Below are 26,001 nucleotides of genomic sequence, written 5' to 3'. Positions count from 1 at the left end.
GCATAACCCATGGACACAGACAATAGTATGGGGAAGGTCTGGGAGGATGGGGGTTGGGGGGCAAAAAGGGAGAAAATAGGAGACATTTGTAATACTGTCAACAATAAAATAAAAGGAGATCATGAGCTATTACTATGAAACATTTGATGTCATGTGAAGAATATCATGGCCTAGAGGTGAAAAAAACATTATTTAGAAAGCGAAGAGTTTCTGTGCTCACTGAGAAAATCTGGGTAACTATGGTTTGTAACATTCTATCTATCTCTTGCTTATGCAATTTAAAAATAGCTACAGGCCCTGGCCGGGTAGCTTAGTTGGTGATAGCATAATCCCAATACACCAAAGTTGTGGGTTCGGTCCCCAGTCAGGGCACACAAAAATCAACTAATGAATGCATGAATAAGTGGAACAACAAATTGATGTTTCTCCCTCTAAAAATCAATTTTAAAAAAAGTAAACCAATTCCAACATTTGCATCACCTCCATTAACCCAGAAAGTAAGTATAACATATTCAGAGAATACATTTAACATAAAAATAAAATATATAAGGCCTATTATCATTGAAATATTATTCCTCAGAAAGTCAAAAAATGAAATAACAATCATGAAAGTATGTTCAATTCTACTTAAGACCAAGAAATATTTTGGGGAAAATCTTTATTTATTCTTCAAAATCAAAGACTCTCCCTTGATGGTAGAGGTCGTCCCTGTCTTTACAATGTTATTATTTTCTTTGATAAAATTGTGCTGAGTAACTGTCCTGTCATCAAAGTTCTTGTTAGTTGCATCAATTTTGGGTTTGACATTCTTTGGTGGCTTGGTCTTTTGGGGTAATCCATTGACAGCATACAAATAGTACATATCGGTCGTCTGGAAACAGAGAGAAAGAAATTTTATACAAAATGTGCAGGGACTGAGAAAACTGTAGGAAAAAGTTTACCAAATCAATACCTCTCTTCTTTATGTAAGGTATAGGAAAGTACAAACTGAAATAACACAGATAAAAGCAAATAATTGACATGGAAAATAAACTTAGGAAAGCATTTGGTTTTATGCATTCACTAAAAAGGCCCTCACAGAGTTCTGCCCTGTGAGCGAAGTAAACTTCCATCTGTTGTAAGCAGAAGCAATCTATTGGTTTTCATGAAACTGTTGCCCAGCAGGAACTATAACCAATGGAAACAATGCATTGCAAGGTGACCCTATATGTGAGAATTTGAGTGTGGCTATGGAAATGACTGGTAAGAAATGTGGTGCTTCTTGTTTTAGATTATGAAAGTACATAATTGATATAACAATGAGAAATTACGGAGCATGGTGTAAAATTATTAATGACAATTACAATCTAAATCCAAGTCAGTACAACTTATACAGGGATTCATTTTATTTTATTTTAAATATATTTTTATTGATTTCAGAGAGGAAGGGAGAGGGAGAGAAAGATAGAAACATCAATAATGAGAGAGAATCACTGACTGACTGCCTCCTGCATGTGCCCTTGACTGGAAATGAACCTGGGACCCTTCAGTCCGCAGGCTGATGCTCTAACTCCTGAGCCAAACCAGCTAGGGCCAGGGATTCATTTTAAAATCGTTCATTTCTTCTGGGTTATTCAGAGTATGGCAATATTAAATTAGGCAGTCTAGCTTTTTCTGCATGTTCATGTTCATACTTAAATCCCATTGCTCTTCCAGAATTTCCTGATGCTACGTGTTCATCTAGGACAGGGGTTCTCAACCTTCCTAATGCCGTGACCCTTTAATATAGTTCCTCATGTTGTGGTAACCCCCAACCATAAAATATTTTCTTTGCTACTTTATAACTGTAATTTTGCTACTGTTATGAATCGTAATGTAAATATCTGATATGCAGGATGTATTTTCATTGTTACAAACTGAACATAATGAAAGCATAGTGATTAATCACAAAAACAATATGTAATTATATATGTGTTTTCCGATGGTCTTAGGCGACCCCTGTGAAAGGGTCATTTGACCCCAAAGGGGTCGCGACCCACAGGTTGAGAACCACTGATCTAGGATGTCTTCCTTGCGGTAAGATTTATACCACACATGTTCAGAAAACTCATTAAGATACATCCAGGCCAAGTGAGTATTGTGGTATCATCAGGGATTAACATCTATCAGAATTTTAAGTGCAGGCATTGCTTGCACATCCGGAATGGCCCTATTTTAATAATAATTGGCCCTTCTATCTAGTGTTCATAATAATTATGTATTCAAAATCAGAGTCAAAAGTGGAACAAACCAAGAACACACTATAACAATTGAGTTAACTAACATTTTACTTCATATAAGATGTTCAATTGAAAAACAAAGCTACACTTTGGTGATTGTAAGTTTGTACATTTACAAGCAAGTGGCTTCATGAGGGCAAATGGATAAGCTACATCAAGAGATCCACACTGCCCTGGCTGGGTGGCTCAGTTGGTTGGAACATCATCCCGTACACTAGAAGGTTGCAGGTTTGATTCCCGGTCAGGGCACATACAGGAGGCAGCTGATTGATGTCTCTCTCTCACATCAATGTTTTTCTCTTCCTCTGTCTTTCTTTCTTTTCCTCTCTCTCTAAAATCCCTATGCATAGCTAAGTTTCAGATAGGTGTACATCCCTTCATATAGCTCACTCAGGTGTATTCACTGTGCCTGAAGGTGGTTATGATTTTTGTCTTTTAGAGATTAAAAGAAAATATTTTCAGATAAAAGGATGTCTTGTATTTTCTTCAAAATACTATGGAAAGTTTGGAAGGGAGTGGGAATATACTTGAAGCAGAACTGGCCATGAATTGATATGTTCATACTTTATGATAAGTGCATGAAGATTAATTATTCTATTTCTACACATATTTGGAATTTTCCATAATAAAAAGAGAATCAACGTGTTTCAATTTCAATTTCTCCCACATAACCTTTATCAAACTGTACTACTTTGTGACTAAATGTCATGTTCTCAGCTGATGCCATATACCAACTTACTCTCTTACAAAAAACCTTCATTTCCACTGCCAGTGATTAAATTGTCAAATCAACACAGGGAAATGAGGCACAGATTTTGTTGGCAAAGTCTCGTAAGTATTTAATTTCAGAAATTCCACTGTACACTAGATAAAATGAACACCATTTTATTTTATTTTTGAAAAAATTTTTAAATTATATTTTTATTGATTTCAGAGAGGAAAGGATAGATAGAAACATCAATGATGAGAGAGAATCATCGATAGGCCACCTCCTGCACACCCCGCACTGGGGATTGAGCCTACAATCTGGGTATGTGCCCTGACCAGGAATCAAAACGTGACCTCCTGGTTCATAGGTCCATGCTCAACCATTGAGCCACACCAGCCGGGCAAAAAATGAACACCATTTTAATTTGGAAATCTCATTTTAAAGATGTCCTTTAAGCTCCTTAGATTAAAAGTGTGCTCTTATTTCTTGAGAAGTAGGCACACCAACTTGATCATTTTAAATCAAGTATTTAAATCAAGCAAAGGCCTGTGTGCAGCAAGGCTCCAGAAGCTTTATCTTGTATTTACCTGGGCGACAAGAACTCTCAGAAAGATGACCAATACAAATACTTTTCGCAGGCAATACTCAACATTATTCTTTTCTCTGTTCATTGAAGCAGTAACAGCACATTTTTCTGCCCACGGCATTTCCTAATTAGTGTCTTATTTAGAAGTCTAGTGATCACTTTGGTATCAAAAATTGTATCATGAATCATGACTATATGTCCTTTGTGGATGTGCTACTGAAATAGACAGTGGTATTTTTTTCATAATTTGAAAGTTATCTTCAGCCTAAATGGTCTTAGTAAAATATATGTAAAATTTTATGGAGAAATTTTGCTTACTGGATAAATTTTCAAAATTATATTTATGTTACCTTTATTGCTGAATGAAAGGGTTAAGGAGAATAAAACGGGGCAGAGAAAACTTATTGTGCTTAGCAGATGTCTTGCAGAAAGCTTGCAGCCTTGAACACCGCATAGCTTAGATAACCACTAGCCATCTGGCACAGGGAGGAGCCAAGGATGGATTGGACCCTTATGTCAGCAGAATGGTTTGCAGCCAGCCAGCAAGGATTAATAAAAGTCTGCCTCCCCCTTCAGTCTCTGCTGACTCCTTTTTGTTGGACTCAGCCCACCTGCACCCAGGTGCCTGAAATAAAAATCTTGTTTGATACATTATGGCCCCATGTCATAGGTGTGTGACCCTGGCCCACTCCAAACCTTTCACTGAAAGTATCACAAATGTTCCCTTCCTCCCGCCCCCCCCCCCCTCGTTGGCCCCTTCCACCTCACTCCTCCTCCCCTCACTGCATTATTATCTGTGTCCATGGGTTATGTATACACATTTTTCAGTTAACCTCTTCCTTCCCCTTCTCTTGTCAGTCTGTTCCATGCTTCCATGTCATCTCTGGATCTATTTCGTTCATCAATTTATTTTGTTCATTAGATTCCACAGTTGAGTGAGATCATGTGATACTTATCTTTCTCTGACTGGCTTATTTTGCTTAGCGTAATACTCTCCAGGTCCCTCCATGCTATCTCAAAGGGTAAGGGATCCTTCTTTTTTACTGCTGCATAATATTCCATTATATTAACTCTTAATGAAATGATAGCTTTATATTAATGACCCATTTCATATTATGTTTTTTTCAATTCAAAATAAATTTTACCTCTAATTAACTTTCTCCATTTCAGACTTTAACATTTTGACAACACCTTATGCCTTAATTAAAGATTCTGAAAATCTCTATCTCAAATCACCTAAAGTTCTTGAATAGGTTATTATAGAAAACATTGTTAGTATACAAATCACTTTGCAGTCATTATTTGTCTCTTCCATGTTTCCTCTGTATGGAAGGAAAATCATTTCTTACTTCCCACTGGTGATGACAACTTTTTGTTATAGTCCATAATTAAAAGTTCTTTACTGGACAAAAGAAAATTCAAATAAGACAGAGCAATTGAAATATGTTGACTTTTGCAAGATAATGTTGCTCTTTTTAAAAAAAATATTTTTATTGATTTCAGAGAGGAAGGGAGAGGGAGAGAGAGAGATAGGACCATCAATGATGAGAGAGAATCATTGATTGGCTGCCTCCTGCACGCCCACACTGGGGATCGAGCCCACAACCTGGGCATGTGCCCTGACCGGGAATCAAACCATGACCTCCTGGTCCATAGGTCGACACTCAACCACTGAGCAATGCCTGCCGGGCATGTTGCTATTCTTTATCTGTGACCATTAGGTGTAACCTTTCCTCCCTAGATCACTCAATGCCTTTAGGGACATCATAAATCCATAACAATTGCCTTTATAGAACTCACCTGTATTACTAATCTTGCTTTATATTTTCTGCCATACATTCGGGGTTTAAAACCCACCAGGAGGGTAATCCCATTACTGTCAAAAGGAGGAATTTCTCCAGACTCAGGTTTTACGAAAAACTCAGGATCACTGTCAGGTAGGAAGTATGCCACGAAGTCATCAGAATATCTGAAACAAAAATGTAAGTATCATCTTTAAATTTGATCATTACCTCATTTTCTTTGTGAGAACTTGATGAATAGAGTTTATATCCTTCTGTAATGGACTGCAGTGAAACACTAATGCTGCCATGCAGTGGTGAGTCTGATACTTGTAACTTTTTGGAATGCTCACAGAGTAACAGCGAGGAAGCATTTTAAAAATTATTGAAGGGTCATTCTTCCCAGGGTGACAAAATAGAATCTTAAATATTTTTTCAATCACATATTTATAGTCTACAAAGAATAAAGTTTTTTTGCTATACAAATTGGAATAACTCAATGCCCCAAATGAAAATTCAGTCATTTGTAAAGAAATTAATATCTGAAATGTCTCACCTCAACAGCTATTGTAAAGCCATTGTTTTTACTTCTATTTCAATGTGCTATTTGCTCACTCTCCTTTCATTTTCCACGTGTGAAGTGAGATGAAAGTAGTTTACAGGCTCATTAAAGATTCTTGGGCCAGAAGATAGGTTGCTATGATCTGAAGTGAACTGAGTGACATTTAAGATTCAAGTGACCATCTTCCTGTCAAGGTTGATTACATTGCAATGAAGGCTGTGAAAGAAGGTGAGGAACTTCTTGGCAGAACAAAGCAGGAGAGAGGCAAAGTGCATGGAAGGTTGTAAGTGAGAAATTAAATTCAAACTGACAGGGGAGATGCAGGTAGAAAAACAGATCCACCAGTGAAACATAGAAGGAGATATGGGAGGTTCAGGTTGGGACTTACTCATCCATTCAGCAAATATGTATTGAATATCTTCACAGATGGTTTGAAAAAGTGGACTTTGGATATTGATGGCCTAGATTGAAATTGTAGCTCTATCTAGATGCATGACTTCAGGCAATTTACTTAGCTTTTTTGTGCCTTAGTTTTCATATTTTTAAAATGAAGTTAATTCCTATAAAGTCATTCAATCTGCCGAAACCGGTTTGGCTCAGTGGATAGAGCGTCAGCCTGTGGACTGAAAGGTCCCCGGTTCGATTCCAGTCAAGGGCATGTACCTTGGTTGCGGGCACATCCCCGGTGGGAGATGTGCAGGAGGCAGCTGATCGATGTTTCTCTCTCATCGATGTTTCTAACTCTCTATCTCTCTCCCTTCCTCTCTGTAAAAAATCAATAAAATATGTAAAAAAATAAAAAGTCATTCAATCAGTGAGAACAGCACCATATAAGGATTAATAAAAATTAATGTAGTCATCATCATGAGTGTTTTTGCTTTAAAACATGTTATTACTGGTGCTAGGCATTGATACATATTCTAATTCTGAACAAAGTCCAGTACTGGAAATACAAAAGACAGAGGACACATTAGAAAGAAATAAAAAAAACCTATATATTGTCTAAGAAATATATATATAAAACTTGGCTGGAAAGATAAGGCAGATGCATCGAAAGAAAAACAATGATTATTGATTCACACAATACTATAGGAGTTTAAGCTTTTATTGTGATGAGAAGAACAATGAGTAGAATTCAGAAAGTTGGAGAGGCAATAAGAAGGGCATTTAGAAGCAGAAAGAAAATGAAGACAAGTAAGAAAGAGTAATGGATAAGACAGGCTCTGAGAATAGTTACTTTTTTTCCATATGACTGAAAAAGAAGATCTATTCTAGACAGCAAGGAAAGGAAATCTTGAAGGTCTGAGTGGGCTAGGACCATGATGAACTGTATATATAATTTAGATGCTACCTTGGCTAAGAAACACAGAACTATCAAATGCTTTTCACAAGAGAAGTTATATGCATGTTAATAACATTGTTTTAAGGATATTGGTTTTACTATAATGTATAAAATGGGTTGGAATGAAAGGAACTACATATGGAAGTAGAAGTAGCAAATTTTGTTACAACATTGTTTATAGTTTGAAAATATAACTTGGGTGTCTTATTCCAAATGTTGCTTTGTTCCAATACTACATTTGAGCAAATTATTGGTAATGAGGAAACCATTTCACCAACTCTGAAAAATTTTTTGAATGCATTAAATCAATTTACATTTAAACCAAAATATCTAATAACTTGAAATATTTTTGGAAGTTGTGAATAAGACTACAATGGATTCAAGACAGCTAAGTATGCCCGGCCAGTTTGGCTCGGTGGTTGAGCGTTGACCCATGAACCAAGAGGTCAGCGGTTTGATTGCAGGTCAAGGCATATGCCCAGGTTACAGACTTGATCCCCAGTAGGGAATGTGCAGGAGGCAGCCAATTGATGTTTCTCTCTCATAAATGTTTCTATCTCTCTATCCCTCTCCCTTCTTCTCTCTCAAAATCATTAAAAATACATATATATTTTTAAAAAAGACGGCTAAGTGAAACCCACTCATATCCAATGCGAAAGCTCCAAACATACATGTAATTGTCCATCATTCATTTTGAACTAAGCACAGAAAATGCATCCAGGCATGCCCAGTACCTTTGAGGATTTAATTTCTATGATACACATAGGGGCCAGCATGCGCCATCATGAAACACAGGCATGGAAGCCATTTGTTTTAGAAATGAAGAAAACCAGTAAGTTAAGTGCTACCTTCACCTATTCCACTCCTCACATCTTGTGTAGCACAAATGGGGAATGTGCTCACTATGATACAGTAACATAAAATCCATCACTGCCCACTCATCAAGATGTCAGTCTTCCCAATTGATCTATAGATTCTATTTGATTCCAATCAAAATCCCAGTCAGTTATATTATGGCTATCAACAAATGGATTCTAAAGTTCATAGGGAGAGGTAAAAGACTCAATAGTCAGCTCAATATTGAAGAAGAGCAAAGTTGAAGGACTGACACTCCTTGACTTTAAGACTTACTATAAAGTTACAGTAATTAAGACAGTGTGGTATTGGTGAAAGAATAGATAAATAGGTCATGGAGCTTAAGAGACTCCAGATATAGTCATAAATAGAGTCAAGTGATCTTTGACAAAGGAGCAAAGGCTGTATAATGGAGCAAAGATAGTCTCTTCAACAAATGGTGCTGGAACATTAATGCAAAAACAAACCTTACACTCTTCTCAAAAACAGACACACACCTTACACTCTTCTCAAAAACTAAGTCAAAATGTATAGTAAACCTAAATGTAAAACACAAAACTATAAAACTCCTGGAAGTTATGATGAGAGAAAATCAAGATGACCTTGGGTATAGTGATGCCTCAGTTAATACAACAGCAAAGACACAATTCATGAAAGAAATAATAAATAAACTGAACTTAATTAAAATTAAAAAGTTCTACTCTATGAAAGACAATATCAAGGGTACAAAATACACATCTGATAAAAGACTGCTATCAAAAATATACAAAGAACTCTTAAAACTCAACAATGAGAAAACAAACAGCCCATTTTAAAAATGGGCCAAGGACCTTATCATATACCTCAGCAGAGAAGATATGCAGACAGAAAATAAGCATTTGAAAAGATACATCCCATCATATGTCATCAGGAAAATGTAAACCAAAACTACAATGAGATCCACTATACTTCCATTAGAGTGGTCAAAATCCAGAACACTGACACCATCAAATGCTTGTGAGGAAATGGAGTAACAGGAACATTCATTCATTGTTGGTGGGAGTGCAAAACGGTACAACCACTTTATAACACAATGTGGAGATTTCTTACAAAACTAAAAACACTCTTACCACAGAATCCAGAAATTGTGCTACTTGGTATTTACCCAAAAAAGTTGAAAACTTTATATCCACACTAAAATCTGCATCCAGCCCTAACTGGTTTGGCTCAGTGGATAGAGTGTTGGCCTGTGGACTGAAGGGTCCCAGGTTCGATTCTGGTCCAGGGCATGTACCTTGGTTGCAGGCACATCCCCAGTGGGGGGCATGCAGGAGGCAGCTGATCAATGCTTCTCCCTCATCGATTTTTTTAACTCGCTATCCCTCTCCCTTCTTCTCTGTAAAATATCAATAAAATCCTATCTAACAATAGACAAACATGGTAATTGACCGTACCTTCACTACACCTCCCATTGGCTAATCAGTGTGGCATGCAAATTAACCACCAACAAAGATGGTGGCTAATTTGCACACTGCAAGCAGGGCGAGCCAGTGTGAGCCGCCATCCGGGCCCCTGTGTGCCGCCTAAGCCCTGCCGCCAGCCAGGACTCCCATGTGCGGCCCTGGGTGGGTGGGGCTTGGCAGAGCAAACGAGCCGCCTAAGCCCCGCCCCCAGGTGGGACCCCTGTGAGCAGCCCTGGGCAGCGGGGCTTGGTGGAGCAAATGAGCCGCCTAAGGCCCGCTCCCAGCTGGGACCCCCGTGAGCGGCCCTGGACAGTGGGACTTGGTGGAGTGAACGAGCCACCTAAGCCCTGTCCCCAGGCGGGACCCCCGTTGAGTGGCCCTGGACAGCGGGGCTTGGCAGCGCGATCAGCCAGAGGAAGCCCTATTCTTGCAGGAATTCTCCTGCAATGGGTTTCTAGTATATATATAAAAAAATAAAAATAAAACCTGCACCCAGATGCTTATATCAGCTTTTTTCATAATTGCCAAAGACTTGGAAGGAACCAAGACATCTTTCAGTAGGTAAATGGATAAATAAACTGTGGTATATCCAGATAGTGGGATATTATTCAATGCTAAAAAAAAAAAATGAGCTATCATGACATGGATAAACCTCAAATGCATATTACTAAGTTAAAGAAGCAAATCTGAAAAGTCTATATACTGTATGAATCCAATTATATGATATTCTGGAAAAGGCAAAACCATGGAGAAAATAGAAAGATTAGTGGTTGCTAAGGGTGAGAAAGAGAGATGAATAGAAAGAACACAGAAGGTTTTTAGGGCAGTGAGACTACTCTGTATGCTATAATCATGGATATGCCATTATACTTTTGTACAAACCCATGGAATGTTCAACACCAAGAGTGAACCCTAAGGTAAACTATGGACTTTGGGTGGTCATGATGTATCAATGTAGGTTCATCCTTGTTAAAAAATATACCATTCTGGTGAGCTATGTTGATAATGGAGGAGGCTGTCTATGCATGTGTAGGGCAGGTGGTGTCAGAAAAATCTCTGTACCTTCCTGTCAATTTTGTTGTAAACCTAAAATTGCTTTTAAAAAAGTTTTGAAAAAGACATACCAGGTGATTTTATTTATATGAAATATCTGAAGAAGGCAACATTAAAGAGATAGACAGCAAATCAAAGCTTTCCTGATATTGTGTGTGGGAATGGGGGTTAACTGCAAAGGGGCTTGAAAGAATTTTTTGTGTGGGGGGGAATTGGAGTGTAATTACCTTGGAATGTGGTTATGATAGAAAATTCTATGAATTAAAAAAAAATACTGAAAGGTACATTTACAATGGGGGAGCTTTATGGTATTCACATTATCCCTAAAAAAAAAAGCTGTAAAAATATATTTCACATGTGAGATAGGTAAAATGATTGTGGTCATGATGCCTATGTTATCACAAGTATAACAAAGATATCCATGGTTAAGGAGAATAATCATACAGAAATTGAATCAATATAAGTTACCCAATCATCTCTATTTAGATAATCCCAAACCATTAAAATTTATTGTAAAACATTCCATTTATCCTTCAAAAATACATTAAAGTATCATTTGAAAAACAAATAGAAACATTATCCTAAATTTCAATATCTGTTTACTTTTGCTTCTTGTTTTTTGGTCTTCACCTTTAGGGCCTATTTTTAATTTTTTAAATAAAAATTATGAAACATAGAGCTTTGACTCATAGAAGCAATACTGCTCTGACTTAACCAGCAAAAGATGAAATAATAGAATTTTTCATCTTAAATTCTGTTTACCAGTTTAGCATAAATTACATTCATAAAACCAGTTGCATACCCTTGCTTGATATATATTACCTTTTCCGACCGGACAGCCAGAATTCAGTAACAGCTTCTTTAAATAAACCTTTTCCTTCAATATTAATTACATCATCCACCTCAGGCTCAGTAGCAATCAATGTTACGGGAAAGTTCCAGATCCCATCTGTTATACACTCTATTTTTAGTATAATTTGAGACCTTGAATAGAAAAAGAGATTATAACACAATCTATAGGAAAATAAGCAAAGAGAATACAGTATAGTAGATTTTTTTAAAAATATATTTTATTGATTTTTTACAGAGAGGAAGGGAGAGAGATAGAGAGTTAGAAACATCGATCAGCTGCCTCCTGCACATCTCCTACTGGGGATGTGCCCGCAACCCAGGTACATGCCCTTGACTGGAATCGAACCTGGGATCTTTCAGTCCGCAGGCCGACGCTCTATCCACTGAGCCAAACCGGTTTCGGCCAATATAGTAGATTTATATCTAAGGTCAAAGTTTAGGCAAACCTTGTGGTTTTAGTGAAAACACTGGGACTTTTAATTCTTAAAAAATGTACATGGCTGTTAATTGCACTTATAAGTTTTAGGTCACAGGTTATATTATCATTCTCCTTTTGAGGTAATTATTTTGTAGCACATCTTATCTACTCTGTAGGTATTTACTAAAATCCAGAAACATATGTAGATTTGACTGTGAAAATTTTCTGTGACCAGCAAAGGAGAGGTTGGTGAATGGCCCCAAGTGTTATGCTAATAGGAGATCCATATGGGGATTTTTGGTTCAAAGTGAAACACTGTGGCCCAGCTGACATGGCTCAGTGGTTGAGTGTTGACCTATGAACCAGTAGATCACGCTTTGATTCCCGGTCAGGGCACATGCCAAGGTTGCAGGCTCGTTCCCAGTGTGGGTCATGCAGAAGGCAGACAATCAATGATTCTCTCTCATCACTGATGTTTCTATCTCTCTCTCCTTCTCCTTCCTCTCTGAAATCAATAAAAAAAAGTTTTTTTTTTAAAGAAACAAAATGAAACACTGAAAAAAATTTCAACCCTTGCTTCACATAGAGAAAAATATTTTCTGCAAATATTTACCAAAGCCCCATAAAACTGACTTAAATTGAAACTTATAAAAAATATATTGTAATTGATAAAGATCACAAACCCCTTACACAATAACATATAATTGAGTGGCAATTGAATTAGTGAAGAGAGTAGAGAGAGCCTTTCTAAGCCTTTGGCTGTGAAGAAGAGTGGAGACAGAGTAGTTAGTAGCTGAAGTTGAGGAATAATTAATTACCTCTTTGCTTGCTTAGAGTGGAAATGACTCAAACATGTAATCATGTGGTTGCAATATCATGTCATAATGGACAAGTAAATTACAACCCTCTTATGTAAAACTGTCAGGAAAAACAGTTCTTGGAACTCTTATCCTCTTTAGATAGGAGTCTAAAAGTATTCAACCGCCCTAACCGGTTTGGCTCAGTGGATAGAGCATCGGCCTGCGGACTCAAGGGTCCCAGGTTCGATTCTGGTCAAGGGCACGTACCTTGGTTGCGGGCACATCCCCCGTAGGGGGTGTGCAGGAGGTAGCTGATCAATGTTTCTAACTCTCTATCCCTCTCCCTTCCTCTCTGTAAAAAAACCAATAAAATATATTTTAAAAAAAATAAGAGTATTCAACCAGTACAGCCGGCATAGCTCAATGGTTGAGCGTCGACCTATGAACCAGGAGGTCATGGTTCGATTCCTGGTCAGCCCATATGCCAGAGTTGCAGACTCCATCCCCAGTGTGGGGTGTGCAGGAAGCAGCCAATCAATGATTATTTCTCATCATTGATGTTTCTATCTCTCCCTCTCCTTTCCTCTCTGAAATCAATAAGAATATATTTTTTTAAAAAAAAAGAAAAAAGAAAGCACAATCTTTTTTTTTAAAAAAAGTATTAGACCATTTGGGTAACAATTGGACAATAACATACCACATTTTAAAGCTGCACACACTAAACCAGCAATTTCACAATTAGTAATTTCCCCCAGAGATATGCATCGACTATTTCAAGAAGTTATATGTATGAGGATGTTCATTGCTGCATTATTAATACTATAAAAAAAAACTGGTGCCAAAAATTTAAAAATAACCCTTTGATAGAGTTGCCGGTAACAATAATGTATACTGAAATGAAACAGTGGACTTAGTCCATGATGACTGATATATCTTATTATAGGCAAACATATATGCAAAATGTAAATGCTACTCCTACACCACTCTCACACTCTCCTATCTTAGTAAATGAAACTATATTCCTCTCAGCACTATTTCAAGAGCACTAATTTGATAACTCGTCTTCCTGCTTCTACTCTTGCCATCTTCCAAAAAGGAGAGGACTTCCATAATTTCAAGCTATTGTTTTATTTTGGTTTTTATTATTTAACTCTGTATCTTCCTTTGAACCATCCCAAATTCATTTGGAGCATGAAATGGCAGAAGTAAATGAATATGCATATATATGTACAAAATAGAACTGTTAAACAACAACAGAGCCTCACCCAGCACTTAGACATAATTTTATGAATCATGTGCACAAGTTACCCTAAATCACCCCCCCCCAATTTATCCTTCAGTCATTTTCAATTGTTTCTAGCATAAAAGACAAATTCATAGCCTCAAAATACTATATGATCAGATCCTGTCCAAACTCGCCAACCTTACTTTCTCCTTTGCTTACAGAAACACTTTGCATTAGAGAAACACTGGATTCCTTACTACTAGAATTCTATAAGTACAAATATTCTCCTGCACTTGTTTCCTATCTCAAATACTCTTCTAAGATCTTCCTATTTATAAGGTCTTTGTTCAGACATCATCTCTTCAAGGAATCTTAACTGTCCACTTATCTGATGTGCATCCTTCATAGCTCTCTATCCCCCCTTATATATTTTCTTCTCAGGACAATCTTAAATGTTATTGTTTACATATACATTTAATATTCTCATCTATTATACTCAATAGGCTATACAATCTAAAAGTACAGGGATTTTTGTCTCTTTTGAAGATGTTAAGTGATTTTTGAATAAATGAATGAACATGTTCAAATGAACAATCTTAACTAATTCATTCAGCAGGATAATCCTTGGAGTTAGTGAGAAATCACTGAGTCAAACTTTTTGGCCCATGCAAGAAAGACCACTCAGTTTCAGGGATGATCATATGAATCATTTTGTGGTCAATACTGTGGATTCCTAACAATGCACCTATGTGATATTTCTTATTCTAAGTTGTCTCCCCCAAACCCTGTAAAATTGAATGTTGGGTTCCCATTCTGTTCATTACTTGAGCAGGCAAAAATTTCCAGGAAAAAGTTGAGCTAAGATAATTACTATTTTTAAAGATGCCCTAAGACAAATGGTATCTATTATTTATCATTTTTTTAAAAAAAATTTAGACCTGTGTTAAATTAGAATAACCAGATTAATGACAATAGTAACTATTGATCTCTTAAATATTTGTATTAAACCCTTAAAAATTTTTAAATCCTCACCCGAGGATATTTTCCCATTTATTTTTAGAGAGAGTGGAAGAGAGAGAAAAAGACAGCAATAAATATCGACATGAGATAAAAACATATTGATTGCTCGGGCCGGAAAGGAACCTGCAACGGAGGTATATGACCATGACCACAATAGAACCTGGGACCCTTTGGTCCTCAGGCCAATGCTCTACCCACTGAGACAAACCGGCTAGGGCTAAACCCTTGATTTTTATAGAAAGAAAAAATAAAGAACTTTAGGAATAATATTCCTGTTTTTTTTCTTTGTAAAACTACCATTTAGAGCCCTGACCATTATTTTTATTACATATAATGCTATTCTGTGAAAGGGTGAATGCTAAAAATTACCTTGTTACATTTTCCTTTTGAAAAAACATGAAAATTTTGTTTTTCATTCTACCTTGCCAATGAGGGAGAAAAGAATTGAATTTAATATTTATTTTAATTATCTAGGTAAAGCATTGGATAAAGTTATTTTTGTTCTTCTTTTTCAGAGTTTAGAGCTATTGGTTTTATATTAGTTTTTCTCATTTAACTATGTCTTGCAGTGAATCATCTCAAATGTATATGGAAGAAGGAATGACAAAGGTAAATGAATTTATAAACATATGCACAAAATAGAATTATTAAACTACATCAGAACATCACACAAAACTCACAAGAATTTATGAATTGTGCATACAAGTTATACTAAATAAGTTTCTCAAATATTCACCAAGAAGCTCTAAATCTGTAAAATGTTACGTGACTATAAATTCACATTGGTTCTGCTCATATTCACTAATAATAACATTTTCCCCTTATGGTTGTTGCCGGTAGTTTCCATATCACTAAATTAATACTGCAAAGCTAAGTGTGTAAAAATACTAACAAATAAGCATAAAAAACTATAAAATTAAAGAGAAGATAAAAGGGTATAGTGTCAATGTTTATAGTGTACTTTTTTCTTGAAGCTTGATTTTATTACTGCTTCCTGAAGATGACTGTGGTATCTTTTAGTTATTGGACTACATATTCAAAACCACTTTAAATATGTGTCTGGATACATCAGATACATTGTTAAACTATAGAAATGATTAAAAGCACAAGTAATACTTTCCATTGTTTTATTTTTTTTTGTTTTTCATTTCCAGGCTGCATTTTGTACTTTGTGCATATTGTGGTCTTATGATAAGTATCACTGCATTAAGATATAAATAAAACACTATTTCAGATGTGACCTAACATACAGTATTTGTAGGTATTAAGTATTAGTTGCCTAAAAAAAATAAATATAAAGACCCTGGATAAGGCTTCCCAGTGGACAGACATTTAAAGCTCGCTATTCTAAAGGATTCCAATATAATCTTCTTAAACCTTACTAGAGACTATGTGCGATGTTATGGTTTTAGGTCGTAAAAGGGTAATGACAGAAATTATAAAGTAAAAAGAACGTAGTTTAGGATTTTCATAATTTGAACTGGTTCTGAGAAGTATCAAGAAACATCATCTCGGCAATGTATGGTGACAAATCAGTATTTTTTTTTCATTAAATTTTTTTTTTTTACTAAAATATAGTTGGCATACACTATTAGATCTGTTTCAGGTGTAAAACATTTGTTATTCCACATTCTAAACCTTATAATGTAATCATCACCCTAAGTCTAATAAGCATCTGCCACCATGCAAAGCTATCACAATATTATTGATTATATTCCGTTTCACCTTCTTAATTTTACAAAGCAGACTGTTCTTTTTTGTTAATATTATACCTTAGTGAACTTAGGGAGGTCAATATTTGGGAAGGATATCTTAGATTTCTAATCATTTGGACTCATTTTTCATCAGGCACTTTTCATAGCTTGACAGCTACAAAAATAATCTAACCCAAAATATTTGCCTCAGCAGCATCAAAGAAATAATGCAATCCAAATATAGAAAAATGGAAAGAATAATAAACATCAGTTTTAAATAGTAGTAATATTGTTTAAAGAAAAAATAGATAAAAGCAGGTTTACCTCATTGGTTTCTTTGGTGAAAATATCACGTTGAAGTCCAATGTTATCATTTGAGTCTTGATATTGTAAGATCTCTTCATCAAATATACAGCCACACAGGGCTGTAAGACAACTCTTACTTCGTCAGATTCATATAGAATCTCATATTCAAATTCACGTTTTATAGGTATTCCTAGGAAAATCAAGTGCATTTCAATTTAAGTAAATATTAATAGATTGGATATCAGTTATATGTCAACAATAATGATGCAGAGGTATTTAGAAGGAGGGAGAGAGCAGATGTTATTGAGCTTTGGTTTCATAATACCAAGTTTATTACCAGGTACATAATAGTCCTAAATATGTTTTTGTTAAAAGGTAAATAAATGAATGAATATAAAAAATAATCACCAAAGATAATTCTTATCATCCTTAAATCTTTAAAATTCAGACTTATAAAATAAGAAATAGCCAAATGGAAATGAGTAGTCAATATTTACTGTAAAGTACAAATAGTATGACATGCTCTATATAATAAATGTACTAAAAACATATAGACATAATTTATAAAGATTTGAATTAAGTTTAAACAATACATAAGCCAGTCAGAGAAAGATAAGTACCACATGATCTCACTCATATGTGGAATCTAATGAACCAAATAAACTGATGATCAAAAATAGACCCAGAGACATTAGAAGCATGAACAGAATGTTGAACCTCAGAGGGAAGGCAAGGGAGGGTGGGTGAAAAGAGATAAACCAATGAACTTGTATGCATATATGCATAACTTGTGGACAAAGACAATGGGATGGTGAGGGCTTGGGGTGTGGGAATGGCCTGGAAGAGGTTACTGGGGGGAAAAAGAGGACCTATGTAATACTTTCAACAATAAGGATTTTTGGGAGATCCAAGATGGCGGTTGATGGGACAGCAGGCTGCAAGATAGTGTGTGAGAGAGTGAAAGAAGAGTGCGTGGATGTGTGGGGAGTGTCTGTATTTATGAGTGATGGACAGCTGCAAACCCACGAACACTGACCCTCCAGTCTCCCCGGCCGTGGGTGCACAAAAAGTTTGTTCAGAGGGAAACAAAGCAGTGCCGAATATGCGGATGGGCCCTGTGCCTTTTCACAGAGCAGATAGAAGGTACATCTGAGTTGAACAACATCCACCCAGAATTGGTGAATTAAACACAGCTGGTGAGGTAATCCATGGATGGAAAGGTCGGAGATCACCTAGAGAGAGCTCTGCCTCCTCGGATTCAGCTGGGTGTTTGTTGTTTGGGTATTTGTTGTTTGCATTTTTTGGATTAGTTGTTGTTTGTTGTTTGCATTCATCTCAGAGTATTTGTTGTTTGCATTTTTTAGATTAGCTGTTGCTTTTTTGCAGTTTTTCCCCCAAATAAATATATTTGTTTCCCTTCTTTTTTTCTTCTCTTTTTTTTCCTCTCTTACATTTTACCTTTTCTCGATATCATTTTTGCACTGTTTTTTCTCCCCTAATTCTCTTTTCTCTGGTGGTCACCTTTATTCAGGGGTTATTGGTATCGTGAATACACTTATGTTTGGTGCCCTGTGCATTGTGTCTTGTCATATTGTATTTTGTGCCTTTAAGTCAATGCAGGAGAGAGAGAGCTACATGACCAGACACCCTGACAGGAGCAAATATGGGGAGACAAAGAAACAGCCCCCATATGAAAGAAAAGGAGGTATCACCAGAAAAGGAAGTAAACAAAATAGAGGCAAGCAATATGTCAAAATAAGAATTCAGAACAATGGTCATAAGAACACTGAAAAGGATGGAAGACAAATTCAACAATATGTGTAAGAACCAAGAGGAAATGAAGAAGAAGAAATGAAAAATGACATCGCTGCAATAAAGAACTCAATAGAAAACATCAACAGTAGGCTAGAAGACAAGGTAGGAAAAAATACACAAGCAGAACAGCTTCTAGAAAAAAAAATTAAAAAACAGGAGTAGAGCATAAGGGAGCTTTGGGACAACACAAAATGAAAGAACATCCGCATAATAGGGGTACCAGAAGGAGAGGAAACTGAGCAAGGAATAGAAAACCAGTTTGAAGAAATAATGACAGAAAACTTCCCTGATATAGGGAAGAAAAAACTCACACAAATCCAAGAAGCTCACAGAGTCCCAAATAAAATGAACCCCAAAAGGTCAATGCCAAGGCACATTATAATTAAATTGGCAAACACCAATGACAAAGTAAGAATATTAAAAGCAGCCAAAGACAGAAAGTTACCTACAAAGGATCTCCCATCAGACTAGCAACTGATTTCTCAACAGAAACACATCAGACCAGAAGAGAATGGAATGATATATACAAAGTCATGCAAAGCAAGGGTCTAAATCCAATAATACTATAAGTAGCAAGGCTATCAATAAAAATTGAGGGCGAATTCAGGAGCTTCACAGACAAAAAAGGAACAAGGGAGTTTATTACTACCTAACCAGCAAAGCAAGAAATGCTAAAGGGCCTGCTATAAAAAGAAGAAATTGGAAGGGAAGAAGGAACACAGGCATAAAGAATAAAAATGGTGACAAACCAGTACCTATCAATAATAACTTTAAATGTAAATGAATTAAATGCCCCAATCAAAAGACATAGGGTAGCTGAGTGGATAAGAAAACATGACCCATATATCTGCTGTCTACAGGAAACCCACCTTAGAAGAAAGGACTCACACAGACTGATGGTGAAGGGATGGAAAAAGGGTTTTTAGTGAATGGAAATGAAAAAAAGCTGGGGTAGCAATACTTATATCCGACAAATTAGACCTCAAAGTGAAGGCCATAACAAGAGATAAGGAAGGCCACTTCATAATACTAAAGGGAGCAATTCAATAAGAAGATATAACTCTGGTAAACATATATGCACCCAATACAGGAGCACATAAAAAAAAAATTCTGGAGGATATCAAGGGAGAGATTTACAGCAATACAGTCATAGTAGGGGACTTTAATCCCCCACTAACACCACTGGACAAATCCTCTAAACAAAAAATCAGCAAAGAAACAGCAATCCTAAAAGGCTCACTAGATCATATGGAATTAATTGACATCATCAGAACATTCCACCCCAAAGCCACAGAATATACATTCTTCTCAAGTGCACATGGGTCATTTTCAAAGACAGACCACATACTGGGGCACAGGCAAAGTCTTTTCAAATTCAAGAAGATAGAAATCATATCAAGCATCTTCTCAGATCACAATGGCATAAAATTAGAAATCAACTACAATAAAAAAATCAAACACCTGGAGGCAAAATACCATGTTTTTAAATAATGACTTCATTACCAAAGAGATCAAAGAAGAAATTAAAAGCATCATGGCAACAAATGACAATGAAAACACAACAATCCAAAATCTATGGGACACAGCAAAAGCAGTCTTGAGAAGGAAGTTCACAGCTCTGGAAGCCTAGCTCAACAAAACAAGAAAAGATGGTAATAAAATATCTAACCCTACAACTCAAAGAGTTAGAAAGAGAGCAACAAGAAAAGCCCAGCGTAAGCAGAAGGGAGGAAATAATAAAGATCAGAGAGGAGATAAATGACATAGAGACCAAAAAAAAAAAAAAATACAAAAGATCAATAAACTCAAGAGCTGGTTCTTTGAAAGGATAAACAAGATTGATGAACCTCTACCCAGGCTCACCAAGAAGCAAAGAGAGAGGACCCAAATAAACAAAATCAGAAATGAAAGGGGCAAAGTAACAACCAATCCCACAAAAATACAAACGATTATGAAAAAATATGATGAACAACTCTATTTCAACAAAATGGACAACCTAGGTGAAAAAGACATATTCTTAAAAAAATACAAGCTCCCAAAACTCAATCAAGAAGAATAAAAAAACCTGAATAGGCCAATAACTACCGAAGAAATTGAAGCAGTGATCAAAAATCTTCCAGCAAACAAAAACCCTGGTCTGCATGGCTTTACAGGGGAGTTTTATCAAGCATTCAAAGAAGAACTAAAACCTATCCTCCACAGACTACTTCAAAAAATTCAAGAGGAAGGCATACTTCCAAGCTCTTTCTAGGAAGCCATCATTACCCTAATTCCAAAACCAAATAAAGACACCACAAAAAAAGAGAACTACAGGCCAATATCCTTGATGAACATAGATGCTAAAATCCTCAACAAAATTCTATCAAATTGAATTCAGCATTGCATTAGAGAGATCATACACCATGACCAAGTGGGATTTATTCCAGGGATGCAAAGATGGTACAATATCCGCAAATAAATAAATGTGGTATATCACATAAACTGAGAGACAAAAATCACATAATCATATAATCGATGCAGAAAAAGCCTTTGACAAACTCCAACACCCTTTTTTGATAAAAACTCTCAGCAAAGTGTGAATAGAAGGACCATACCTCAACATAATAAAAGCCTTATATGACAAACCTATAGCCAACATCATACTCAATGGATAAAAACTAAACTCATTTCCCCTAAGAACAGGAACAAGTCAGGGATGCCCACTTTCACCACTCCTGTTCCATATAGTACTGGAAGTGCTAGCCATAGCGATAAGACAAGAAGATGAAATAAAAGGCATCCAAATTGGAAGAGAAGTAATATTGTCCTTATTCACAGATGACATGATACTATACATAGAAAACCCAAAGACTCCATCAAAAAACTACTGGACCTACTAAGTGAACTTGTCAAAGTAGCAGGATATAAAATTAACACCCAGAAATCTATGGCCTTTTTATACACTAATAATAAACTCACAGAAAGAGAAGTGAAAAAAAAATCCATTTACCATTGCACAAAAAAATTTAAGATACCTAGGAATAAACTTAACTAAGGATGGAAAACTGAAGGACATTGACAAAAGAGACAGAGGAAGTCTTGAACAAATGGAAGAATATACCATGTTCGTGGGTTGTTTGAATCAACATCTTTAAAATGTCCACACTACCCAAAGCAATCTATAAATTCAACGGAATCCCCATTACAATACCAATGGCATGCTTCGAAGACCTAGAAAAAACTCTCCAAAAATTCATCTGGAATAAAAAAAAGACCCTGGATAGTTGCAGAAATCTTGAGAAAGAAGAACAATGTAGGTGGGATCACAATACCAGATATAAAGCTATACTACAAAGTCACTATTCTTAAAACTGCCTGGTACTGGCATAAGAACTGACATATAGACCAGTTGAACAGAACAGAGAACCCAGAAATCCACCCACCCAAACCACTATGCTCAATTAATATTTGACAAAGGAGGTAAGAGCATACAATGGAGACAAGACAGTCTCTTCAATAAATGGTGTTGGGAAAACTGGACAGATACTTGCAAAAACATGAAACTAGACCACTAACTTGCACCATGCACAAAAATAAACTCAAAATGGATAAAGGACTTAAATATAAGATGGGAAACCATAAAAATCTGAAAAGAGGCAATAGGCAGCAAAATAGCAGACATTTGACGTAGCAATATTTTTACCAATAAAGCTCCTAGGGCAATGGAAACTAAAGATAAAATAAACAAATGGGACTACATCAAAATAAAAAGCTTCTGCACAGCAAAAGAAACCATCAACAAAACAACAAGAAAGCCCACTGCATGGGAGAACATATTTGCCAATGTTATCTCTGATAAGGGTTTAATCTTCAACATCTACAGGGAACTCATACAACTTAACAAAAGAAAGATAAACAATCCAATTTAAAAAAAAAATGGGCAGGAGAGAAACCAAGATGGCAGCATAGGTAAACACTGGAGTTTGCTGCCTTGAACAACCACTTCAAAAATACAACTAAAAGATGGAAGAGACATCATCCAGAACAACAGGAAGGCTGGCTGAGTGGAAATTCTACAACTAGCAGGAAAGAGAAAAGCATACCGAGACTCAGAGGAGGCGCAGTGCGGAAGTAAAATACTAAAGTACAGAGGTGTACACGGAGCAGGCTGGAGGCTGAGGGTGCGGTTGTTGTTTTCAATCGGGAGGGAGTCTCAGGCTCTGAGCTCCAGTTCCGGGTGAGTCTCTGGGGACCCAGACTAATACGGGAGAAGCTGGACTGTCTGGCATTGGTCGGAACTTGAGGGCAGCTTTCTCTTGGAGGGGCTTGCAGCGTTTGCCCAGACACTGAGAAGCGGAGCCTCTCAGAGCAGCCATAACTGCTAGCCCCGCCCTGTTGATCCCGTGGGACCCAGCCCAAGCAAGCCCTGCAGGGAAGCTTTTGCTGGATAGCCTAAGGCAGAGGCTGTATTAGCACCTCCTTAGAGATCCAGGAGCCAGTGTACCCAGAGGACAGAGTGGTACCATCCAGTTTGCAGATCCATGGAACCATAAAGGACACACTCAGGGGGCAGACTCAGTGAGCACCAAAGCCCCACTGAAGCAAGTCTTGCCCCGGAGGTGTGTGTCTCCAGCACAGAAGTTCTCCCACTGCAGACACAGCTGATTCTCACAGCCAATTGGCCTGGAGGTCAATTCCTCCCAGTGATACCTACAACAATCAAGGCTTAACTACAACAAGACTATGCACAAAGACCACAGGGGGGTGCACCAAGTGTGTCCTCCTCAGGTAATTGGGGAGGCTGAACCACTGGGCCCTAGAGGACACTTAGCACAGAAAACCACTTTATCAACACAGGGAAGCATAAAAAGGACACAAATGACAGAAATGGAGGAAAGCAAACTACTGGATATAGAGTTCAAAACCACACTTTTAAGTTTTTTCATGAATTTTCTAGAAACTGCCGATAAACTTAATGAGACCTACAAGAAATCTAATGAGACCCTCGAGGTTGTGATAAAGGACCAACTAGAAATTAAGCATACACTGACTGAAATAAAGAATATTATACAGAATCCCAACAGCAGACTAGAGGATTGCAAGAATGAAGTCAACGATTTGAAATACGAAGAAACAAAAAACACCCAACTGGAAAAGCAAAATGAAAAAAGAATCCAAAAATATGAAGATAGTGTAAGGAGCCTCTGGGACACCTTCAAGACTACCAACATCCGAATTATACAGGTGCCAGAAGAAGAGAGAGAGCAAGATATTGAAAACCTATTTGAAGAAATAATGACAGAAAACTTCCCCTACCTGGTGAAAGAAATAGACTTACAAGTCTAGGAAGTACAGAGAACACCAAACAAAAGGAATCCAAAGAGGACCACACCAAGACACATCATAATTAAAATGCCAAGAGCATAAGACAAAGAGAGAATCTTAAAAACAGCAAGAGAAAGAAAATCAGTTACCTACAAGGGAGTACCCATACGACTGTCAGCTGATTTCTCAACAGAAACTTTGCAGGCCAGAAGGGAGTGACAAGAAATATTCAAAGTGATGAATGCCAAGAACCTACAACCAAGATTACTTTATCCAGCAAAGCTATCATTCAGAATTGAAGGTCAGATAAAGAGCATCACAGATAAGAAAAAGCTAAAGGAGTTCATCACCACCAAACCAGTATTATATGAAATGCTGAAAGGTATCCTTTAAGAAGAGGAAGAAGAAGAAAAAGGTAAAGATACAAATTATGAACAACAAATACACATCTATCAACAAGCAAATCTGAAAATCAAGTGAATAATCTAATGACCAGAATGAACTGGTGGTTATAATAGAATCAGGGGCATAGAAAGGGAATGGACTGACTATTCTTGGGGGGGAAAGGGGTGAGGGGGATGCGGGAAGAGACTGGACAAAAATCGTGCACCTATGGATGAGGATAGTGGATGGGGAGTGCGGGAGGAGGGTGGTGTGGGAACTGGGTGGAGGGGAGTTATGGGGGAAAAAAAGAGGGACAACTGTAATAATCTGAACAATAAAGATTTAATTAATCAAAAAAAGAAGAAAAACCAAAAAATAAATAAATAAATAAAAAATAAAAAAAATGGGCAAAGGACCTAAATAGACACTTTTCAAAAGAGGACATTCAGAAAGCCAACAGAGATATGAAAACATGCTCAAAGTCACTAATCATCCAAGACATGCAAATCAAAACAACAATGAGGTACCATCTCACACCTGTCAGAATGGCTATCATCAACAAATCAACAAACAAGTGCTGGAGTGGATGTGTAGAAAAAGGAACACTCGTGCACTGCTGGTGGGAATGCAGACTGGTGCAGCCACTATGGAAGACAGTATGGAGTTTCCTCAAAAAGTTAAAAAGGGAACTCCCATTTGGCTCAGTGATCCCACTTCTAGTACTATATTCCAAGAAACCAGAAATACCAATCAGAAAGGATATATGGACCCCTATGTTCATAGCAGCACAATTTACAATAGCTAAGATTTGGAAACAGCCTAAATGCCCATCAGCAGATGAATGGATTAGAAAGCTGTGGTACATCTACACAATGGAATACTACACAGCTGTAAAAAAGAAGGAATTCTTACCATTTGCAACAGCATGGATGAAAGTGGAGAGCATTATGCTAAGTGAAATAAGCCAGTCAATGAAAGAAAAATACCACATGATCTCACTCATTTATGGATAATAAAGAACATTATAAACTGATGAATAAAAATAGATACAGAGGCAGAGCAGCATCCAACTGACTGACAAACTATAGCGGGAAGGCTGGATAGGGTTGGGGCGGGGGGAGGAAAGAGATCAACCAAAGAACGTGTATGCATGCATATAAGCATAACCAAATGGACGCAAGATACTGGGGTGTAGGGGAGGCCAGCGGAAGGTCAATGGTCTAAAAAAGGAAACATATACTACTCTTTGTAATACTTTAAGCAATAAAATAAAATTTTAAGAAAAGTTAAACATGGAACTCCCATTTGACCCAGTGATCCCACTTCTAGGACTATATCCCAGGAATCCAGAAATAACAATCAGAAAGGATATATGCACCCCTATGTTCATAGCAGCACAATTTACCATAGCTAAGATTTGGTAACAGCCTAAGTGCCTATCAGCAGATGAGTGGATTAAAGAACTGTGTGATACATCTACACAATGGAATAGTATGCCACTATAAAAAAGAAGAAACTTTTAGCATTTGCATCAGCATGGATGGAACTGGAGAGCATTATGCTAAGCGTAATAATCCATCTGGAGAAAGATAAAT

General features: G+C 36.9%; 1 protein-coding gene across 1 annotated transcript in view; it reads right to left on the bottom strand.

The window, feature by feature from the left end:
• Positions 1-658: 658 nt before the first annotated feature.
• CFAP47 (cilia and flagella associated protein 47) overlaps positions 659-26,001 on the bottom strand; it is a gene marked incomplete at both ends in the record, with an annotated part of 442,463 nt that continues 417,120 nt past the window's right edge. The window contains 4 exons of the mRNA XM_081081612.1: positions 659-871; positions 5,354-5,522; positions 11,411-11,572; positions 16,922-17,093. Of these exons, the coding sequence (XP_080937738.1) occupies positions 659-871; positions 5,354-5,522; positions 11,411-11,572; positions 16,922-17,093 (716 nt within the window). The remainder of the gene's footprint in view (positions 872-5,353; positions 5,523-11,410; positions 11,573-16,921; positions 17,094-26,001) is intronic.

Source organism: Myotis nattereri (assembly GCF_964212035.1).
Source record: "Myotis nattereri genome assembly, chromosome: X".
NCBI classification, from domain to species: Eukaryota; Metazoa; Chordata; class Mammalia; order Chiroptera; family Vespertilionidae; genus Myotis; species Myotis nattereri.
Note: the sequence above shows the minus strand (reverse complement) of the source record. Positions and strands in the feature narration are given on the sequence as shown.